The following is an 8,804-nucleotide window of genomic DNA, read 5'->3' as shown; positions in this document are numbered from 1 at the left end:
GCCTCCCCAGAGTGCTCTTTCTCTTTCTACCCTACATTGGGCAGCAACAGTGCTGGTCAGAGGGTCTTGAATGTGTTTGTCGTTACATGGTACCTATTTTTCCAATATACATCAAGTGCACATCCCACTCTGCCTGTTGCTGTGTGCCCCATACAAAACACAACAAAAGCATTGCTCAGTTAAGCAGAAATGAATATTTAGCTTGGGCTGCATCTTTTCGTGCCTGGCTGCCTGGCCCTCAGTCCTGCCCAACGCTGCTCACCATGACCCCACTGCCCTGTTGTCTGCCAGCTTTGATGAGAGTGGATCACAGAATAAACCTCAGATTTTAAACATTGCTCCTACAAAACTCCCTCACAAGGTTTGTCTCACAGCTCACTAGCAAGGGTTGTACAATTTAACTGGGTAGCTTTGATCGTTGTATGATCATACGCAAGAGGTTTGCTTCTCTTCCACCGGGCTAAGCAAGAAGAAATACTGCAGTACTAAGAGTGTTGTTCACACTGTCATGAGAATTGGCTGTTGGTCGAGGGGACTCCATACCACACCGGGCAGCAGCACACGGGCGAGCCGGTTGCAGGCACTCACCTCCTGGGAGGAGTTTGGCTCCATGTGCAGTGGGATCCTCAGCTGCGCCACTTCCCCAGATGAAAAGGACAGCTTTGCACGGGGGATTTATTGCACATTCCTGGTCGCACGAGGGAGACTGCATCCAGGTAGCTGCCTCTCTTGGTTTCCCTTTAATCACTGCAGGGTGGGAACCGGAGCCAGCCTGGAGGGATAAAAGATCTCTGAGATGAAGAAGCACAATGGAGTGGAGTTAATGTCAATCGGTTTACTGCTGTAAGCAAATCACTACCACATCTCTCTGTGCAGCATGTTACAATTTACAACTCGTAGTTAAATGAGTCAGAGCTGTTGCTTCTGGTTCTGCCTCCAGCTTCTCCTACCACAGAGCTGGACAGACAATGGGTCCGTGTTGCAGAAGGGGCCTCGGGCCAGCCCCAAGGAGCTGTGTGTTGCAATGCCCATTATCGCAATGCCTCATTTTTTAGGCTTCCTGCTGTGGAACAGATTGCTCAGGCCAGAGACAGACACCACTGTGCTTCACATAAGGTGTGGAGTGAGTTAAAAGCTAATGAAAGGAAATTTCAAGAATCCACATACTTCCTGAGTTAGAATATATATATATATTGTAATATATATATATATATATTGTAATATATATATATATAGTGGGACCCAGCACTATGATAGGCAGGAAGAAGACTGCCACAGACTTCCTTGTAGTTCAGTGCCTAAGTCACATCAGCCTGCTTTTATGGCGAACTAGAGAGGGACAGAAACACCTCATTGCATCTAGGAGCTCATCGGGTACAGTAAATTATATGCCAAGTAGTGAGAGATGTACTCACCAGTCACCACTCTACTGGATTTAATTTAGATGGCCCCACGGTTCTGAGGCATGTCCTGGTCTCGAGGTTACTTATGCAGCTGCTCTTTCTTGCTCTCTCTTGCCACCTCTGTGTCTAATATGAAATCAAGTGTATCATTAGAAGAGATGAAGAGCAATTACCTCTGAAGCCCTAATAAGCTGGTGATTGGTATTTTCACTTTGCATATAGAATACCTGAATTCAGCTGTTTTCTTAAAATCAGACAGTACTGAGGAATTAGTGCCAAGCATCCCGTTTCCTTGTGAAGGTGTCCAGGTGTTCAGTCAGTTTATTCAACAGACCTTTCACTTCCCAGATTTTTAGGAAGAAGGTCTGATTCAGGAGACTCACATAAGATGATGAGCCTGGACTTAAGCGTACTAGCACCACTGAGAAGCAGGCTCACCCCCTCCCCTTCTCTTGGCCTTTACAATGGGTAAGTTAGTCAGCTTCCCTGTTTTGCCTCTGATTTCTGAAGGTTGTGTTCTCGGCACAATCCTGAGCAGCAGGAGGCTGCTGCTGCTGTTGTGCCTAACTGACTTGCTGAATTTAGACTGCCCTAACTTTGGAAACCATGCTTTTAAGCTCCCAATTCACTTGAGCACTACGGAAAACATTCGATAAAGCATTCAACCGAGCACCGATTCGTGTTTCGAGTGAAAGAGCGAATTCAGAAAGAAACCCCGAAAACACCAGAAATTCAGAGCAGGCGACAAATCCACGATTTAACCAGATTTGCGCAGCGGGTTTTCCCGGTAGCAACCTTCTCTGTAGCTAAAACTGAAGGAGAGTCTTTCCTTGCTTGTTAGCCGCTCAGCCCGCGCTGCGTGCCCCTCTACCCGTCTGTCACAGTCGGAGCTGGGCGCGATTCCGCGGCGTTCCCTGTCGGGGCTCCCGAGCCCGCACGGAGCCTGTGCCAAGCAGATGCGCCCGGGGGCTGCCCGCGTATACGGGTAACGGAGCCGTTCCCGTCCTTCGTTGGAGTAAAAGAACGGCTTCTCTTTTATTTTGTGTGCGTTTCTGCGCGTTTTCTCCCTGTCCGCGCTCTGGCTACTGTGAGCTTTATTTCCTACGCTCCGTGGGAAGTGTCGCACCAAGGCGCTATCGCTTTCCCACGGCAGAATCTGCCTCGGCTGTGAGTCCGCTGAGGGACATGGATGTGCTCGGGGCCCCTCTGCTTTCTCTCGTCTGTCTGCCGAGGCTCTCTAGGAGTGCATGTGGAGATATGCATGGAGGGGAGGGGGGTACCGGCGTGGCTGGGGAGGGGTGGCGGGGGAGAGGGGAGTTATTAGGAAACTTTGCTTTGGCTACTCTCTATCCTTGGGGCTGCGTGGCGCCAGCACCCTCAAGTTGAAAGGAAAACAGCCATTCTCACTTCCAACTGCCCACTGAGATCCTTAAGGCGACAAAGACACAAAAGTGAGTTTTATTTGCTGGTAAGCCAGAGGCAAGAAAAAAGAAAAGCCAATTCCCCCTTAAAAAGAGCCGACAAATCCTTTTTGCTCTTTTGTGTGAGCTTTTCCTATTCACATGGAGCGTTCATCCGTGTGATTCCCAACTTATTGTCATTACTTAGTTATTAATTGTTCTCATCTGGGTTTAATTGAGCAACCAAGGACTTTAGCCCAAGGGTCAGGGGGAAAACTTAAAGCAAAGACTTGTTCAATAGGAATCCTGCGCTTCGAATATCCATCCCGAGTTGACATAATGTAAAAAAAAAAAAAAAAGAGAGACAAAACAGAGAGATGAAAGGGTCCCGCTTTGCCCGGAGCCCCGCGTCGCAGCGCCCAAAGGTGCCGGCGCCGGGAACCGGGGCTTAAAGGGAGCCAGCTTAAGGCAGTTCTCGCTGTTTAAAATCTCTCTCTCGGCTTTTTAAGGGCATCTTTACAGGATAAACCTGGCCTCCTGCGCGATTAGATCTTCTCCTCAAACCCTCCGTCTAATCGCGCAGAAGCTAAGTTTATCTCCAGCCTTTTTCTGCCAGAGACACAACGTGGGAAAAAGCCGGCACAGCGCTCTCCCGCTCCGGCGCGGCGTTGGGAGCTGGGGTCAGGATCACAGACACTGTCATTTACACAGAGAAAAGAAATGATCGGAAAAGAAAGCCAAAGGGTTGGGAAAAAAGTTCAAGGGAAAAAAAAAAAAAAAACACAACCACAAAAACCCCAAACTCACCGCAGCCCAGAAAGGACTGGGCGGCCAGAGCGGAGCGAGAGATAAGAAGGGGGGATTAGAGCAGCGAGCTCTGGAGAAAGTGACTGGGTTCAGGTATGTTGTTTCATTGAGTTATTGAAAGCATCATTGATATTTAGGAGATGATAAAAGTCCCGCCTCGCCCCCAGCTACAGTCTCGCTGGAGCCACAGTGCCTGCACAAGATTGCCGAACCCTCATTACAGCAATTATTTTCCTTCTAACTTTGCTTCAACCTTAACGTTTTAAATTGCTGGAAATGAAAGCAGTAGGGGGAAAAAAAAAGAAAAAGACAGAAAGAAAAATATAAAGAGTCCCGATTTCTCAGCGCCCATTCCTTGAGCACAAAGATAAAGCGCGAAATTAAAAAAAAAAAATAATAAGGGGGAAACCAGCGTTCTCCCTTACCCGACGGATCCGCCAAACCAAACTGGGTGGAGCGGCGCACTGAGGGGGCTCAGGGCGCAGCCGGCGGGGGACGCGGCGAAGCGACGGCGCCGGTACCGGCGGGGTCAGCGGGCGCGGAGCGGCGTGGCCGGGAATGTGAGGCCCGCCGACCTCCTCCGCGGGGTCCTCGGCTGTCGCCAGTGGTTTCCACGGGGCCGTGGCGACTGGGACGGGGTTCCAGCGGAGCCGGCCACTATGGCCTGCGGGGCGCTCGGAGCTACAAGGATGGGCAGGAGAGACGGCGCCGAGCGGTCCCGACCGTCAGTCCCGCGGGTCCCCCCGGCTGCCTGACCTGCACTCGTGCCTAAACACCACCTTCCCCCACATCCCATCCCCACAACCCGCACCCTACCCACCCCCATCGGCTCCGGCGCTGCCACTACCCCGCTTATTAAAGTGCTTTATCCCCTTCTCCAGCACCACCCCAACCGCGACAGACCTATTTCCCCATCGCCCCAAATCCTGGTGCTCCCTTTCCCTGAGCAATACCGGTTGCCAAAAGGAGCTCTGAGGGAAGCCCTTGGTCTCTCCCTAGGCTTGGCACCGAGGTGTGGGACATTTCACACCATCCTCAAGGTCTCCGAAGCTGCCGAGGAGGGCTGCAGCCGGGAGCTTCCCAGACAGAGGCAGGTGGAAGAGAGAGGAACGTTTTTTCTCCTTCCTAAGGCTAAGGAAGCCAAGCCGGGGCTGTGCTGGGGAGTAGTAGCAGTCACCTGCACCCTCAGGGCAGGGATACGGTGGGAGCTGATGCTGGAGAGGTGCAGTAGGGGGAAAAGGAAGAAATCTCAGACAGCTGTGAGGACAGGGCAGCTCCAGGATACATCGGTTGAGATTTCAACTTGCTGCGTCTCACCATCCCTCCAGCTGAAGTCTCCTGGAGAAGAGGGAAAATTGGCTAATAGAGCCAGTCCCTCTCTCTTGTCCCCCTGACACACAAATTTGATTTCTGTCACCCCCAGCAGGGCAAGAAGTGAGCAAACAAACTGCATCAAACAGTAGCTTAAAATTAATTTATTTAACAAATATAGCTATAATATAAACGATAATAAAATTTCAAATATACAGTATATTACATAGTACACAGAGCCCCTTCCAAAGGAGCTGGCGGAGGAACAAAGACAGGTAACAGACAGCGCTGTTACACAGGGACAGGAGAGGCTGTTCTACACTTCCGCCTCTTGACCTCGCCTTGCAGAAAGTAAGAGAAACGTCCTGTCTTTCAGTCCCCTTTTTCTGTTTCTCTTCCACAGTTCCTTACCCCATGCAGGGAACTCTCTCCAGGCTGCCAGCTGGACCCGGGGACACAGGGCAGGGTTGGCCCATCAACACCCTGTGTCAGGAAGGAGCTGGGGCGATGCTTCAGGCTTCTGCCAGCTCCCCAGGACTGCTGAGGAGAGCAGAACAGTGTTAGGCCAGGGGCCCAGCGTCAGAGAGGAAAGCAGAGAGGTCAAGCAGAGCTGGACTGGAGGAGTCTCTGCCACAGGGTCCATGGGGAAGTCCACAGAGAAGAGCAGGGAGGGAGTGCATGTGTCATCAGCGGGAGCAGACAGCCAGCGGGCTGGACTCAGCAAGGCTCAGGCTCTATGTGAGGTGATACATGCTGTATCCCACGTGTGCTGTGTACAGTCCCACAGGAGCCACAGGCAGGCCTGCCCGCTGGAAAGGGCTGGAGGTGCCGTACAGAGAGGCACCGGCCACAGCTGGGCCGCCCAGCGGGAAGGAGATGCCAAAAGCAGCGGGCGGGAGCATGGGCTTGGCTGCCATCTTCAGCTTTTCCAGTTCAGCCTCCTGGAGCCTCTTGGCCTTGGCGCGGCGGTTCTGGAACCAGATCTTCACCTGGGTCTCGGTGAGGCTGAGCGAGCTGGAGAACTCGGCACGCTCGGCGATGGACAGGTACTGCTTCTGCCGAAACTTCCTCTCCAGGGCCAGCAGCTGTGCCGTGGTGAAGGGCGTCCGGGGCTTCCTGTTTGTCTTGTGCTTGCGCAGGGTGCAGGCCGGAGGGCTCAGCCGCCCTGTGCCAGGAGCAGCCGGGGGAGAGGGGAAGGAGAGAGATACCTCGGTTAGCAGCGCCCAAAACCCCACGGCCCGCAGAGCCCCCACCCTACTGCAGCTGGGGTGAAGAGAGGAAGGCAATAAGGTGCCACTCGAAGGAAAGTGTCCCAAATCCTCCAGGGCTGCCTGGGGCACACTTCAAATTGCTATCTCCCGTTCCAGTAAAGAGAGTGGGTTTCCGTAACAGGAAAGCCTCCAACAAATCCATGGAAAAAAACTCGGCAAAGGGCAGGAGTCAGGCACCCACACACCCTCCACCTCCTGCCTTCACGGATCCCGGCTCATGAACAGGAGTCATAAACTAAAGGAATGACCCTCCAGAAAAAAAAAAAAAAAAAAAAAAAAAAAAAGAAGTCCTGTCCTTTTTATCGGATTAAAGGAAAAAAAATAAACAAAACAGGCTGGCTTCTCAGTCTCACACCCTCTTCATTAGGCCCCTGGGAACCGGATTAAGCATGTAATTAATTACGAGGTTTGCATTGACACTCAGGCTCTATCTACCGCTCTTCACCGGTCCGCTCCTCTCCTCTTATTTAACATTTCTAAGGATCCTCAACATCCATCTGTCCCCGGTTTACTTAGCAATAACAACTTTTACTTTGCAATTTAAATAAATTAAACCGCTGCTAAACTCTACACAACTCCTGTCAGAAAACCTGCCCTCCTCCAAGGAACAGAAAAATAGCTCTGTTTGCAGCTTTGCTACGGGCACCCCAAACGCTCAGGAGAGCCTCAGCCCAAGCTCGCTCCTTTCCACGGGATCCGGAGTGGGGACGGAGCGCGACCAGGCCGAGGGCACGCAGCCCGGGATCTCCGGACCCAGGCTCAGCGCAGCCGCTGGAGATGATTAACAGGCGTTTCTCGTCCCACTTCTCCCGCTACTACTTCTATTAATTTAGATAACTGTATTAAAGCAGGAAAACATTAGCAATTGCGGCTCTTCAGACTTCGGAGATGCAACACTTGAGACAGCAGCCGGTGGGGCTGACGACCGCAAGGCTCCCGCCCCCAGGAGATCGATCTCTGCGGGTCCTTACAGAATTATTTGAGCCATTTTCTGAGAAAACACCGCTGAGATTGAGTCAAGATTTGCGCGGTCTGTTCGAGATCCAGGTCAAACTAACAGGCCGGCCGGGCTGATTTTAGTTTTCTATTAACATTTGTGACAAGACCTCGCCCTGGCGCGGCCGCTCTTCCTATGCCTTCCCAGCCATCCTCCGGCTTCGCACACACTCGAACCCGTTCAGTAATTTGAACGGGCCGAAGTGGCCTAGCAGACAGTGCGAACGTCAGGGAAAAGTGTGCCAGGAGGGGCCAGGCAGGGTAAAACCAACAGGAAAACCCCGGCCGCCCGCGCAGCTTTGCCCTCGGTCTGCCCGGGTCGCAGCCGCCCCGGACGGCTCCCAACCCGCCCGCTCCCGAACCCTACTTACTCGGGGGAGGCGGTGAGAACCGTGGGTTTTGAATCCAAGGGCTCCGCTCTTGCTTCTCGGGGCTTTCTGCCTTGACGAGCGCGTCTTCGGGTAGCTTGACCAGCCCCCCGACGGAGAAGTGTCCGCCCAGGGGCAGCGGAGAGCCCGGCGCCTCCGCCGTCAGGGCGCCCAGCCGAGGGCTCAGGCTGGCGCGGGCGGCCGCCCCAGCGCCCGGCGGGGGCCCGGCGCCCTCGGGGCCGTCCCTGCCTCCCGGCTTCCTGTGGTCGGCCATGAGCGCCTCCACGCTGAACGGCAGCAGGGATGGGGAGACCTTGGGCTTGTCGCTCTCCTCCTCCCCGCCCATCGCCGCCGCGACGGGGAGGGCGCCGCCGCCGCCGCCGGGACTGCTGAAGGCGGACGCGGGCAATTCGTCGTTGCGGACCCCGGTGGGCGCGGCGGTCATATCCACAGCCGGGGCCATGCAGAGGCAGCCCGTAGTCGCCACCGGAGCGCCGGGCGGGAGCGATGGGCGCCGCCGCGCATGGGGCCGGGGGGCACGAAGGGCGCGAACAACCGTCGGACGCGCTCCGGCCCCGCGGCGGCGGCGCCGCCTGATAAAGCGGCGCGGGGGCGGCACCGCCCAACCAGCGCGCGGGGGGCGGGGCGGCACCGCCCCATTGGCGGCGGGGCGGGGGGGCGGGGCCGGGATCGCCGGCCCGCCCCGCGTCCCTCTCCGGCCCCGCATCCCCCCGTCCCGCTCTCGCCATCCCGGCTGCTCCCCAAAAACCCGTTCCGCACCCCCCCAATCCCTCCCCGATCCGCTCGCCCCAGCCCCGTTCTGCACCTCCCCCCTGTTCCCCCCCGCTGCCTTCAGCCCCTCTCCGCTCCCCAGCTCTCATCTCAGATGGGAGCAAGGAAGGCCGGGGCTGCCTTCCTCGGGAAGTGCCCTTCCCCGCCGCGGGGACGAGAAGGCTCAAAACTCGGGGAAAAAACGTATTAACGTCGGAAAAAAATAAGCCAGCCTTTCTGCCTGTAAGCGAGAGGGAGCGGGCCCAAGCCCACTCTTCTCCAAAACCGGCAAATACCGGGTTGTCCCGAGTGTGACCTCTGAAAGGGAAGGAGCCGCTTCCCGTCCCACAGCCTGGCTGCGCCTCGAAACAGTGGTTTTAGGGGGGTTGGTTGGTTTGTTGGTTTTCTTTTTAAGTGAACGCCGGCCCTGCGGTGTGTTCGATGTGACTGCGAAGATCTGCGTTTATGTACGTACCC

General features: G+C 54.9%; 1 protein-coding gene across 1 annotated transcript; it reads right to left on the bottom strand.

Moving 5' to 3' along the window:
* Nucleotides 1-5,069: 5,069 nt before the first annotated feature.
* On the bottom strand, nucleotides 5,070-8,019 carry MSX1 (msh homeobox 1). Its single transcript, XM_017824500.1, has 2 exons — nucleotides 7,560-8,019; nucleotides 5,070-6,086 (listed from the first exon to the last, which is right to left on the bottom strand). Exons 1-2 carry the CDS (start codon nucleotides 8,017-8,019, stop codon nucleotides 5,656-5,658), a joined length of 891 nt encoding a protein of 296 aa, XP_017679989.1. The 3' UTR covers nucleotides 5,070-5,655.
* Nucleotides 8,020-8,804: the final 785 nt, after the last annotated feature.

This window comes from Lepidothrix coronata, unplaced genomic scaffold (assembly GCF_001604755.1).
Source record: "Lepidothrix coronata isolate B3197 unplaced genomic scaffold, Lepidothrix_coronata-1.0 Scaffold111, whole genome shotgun sequence".
NCBI classification, from domain to species: domain Eukaryota; kingdom Metazoa; phylum Chordata; class Aves; order Passeriformes; family Pipridae; genus Lepidothrix; species Lepidothrix coronata.
This window is presented reverse-complemented; position numbering and strand designations above follow the sequence as displayed.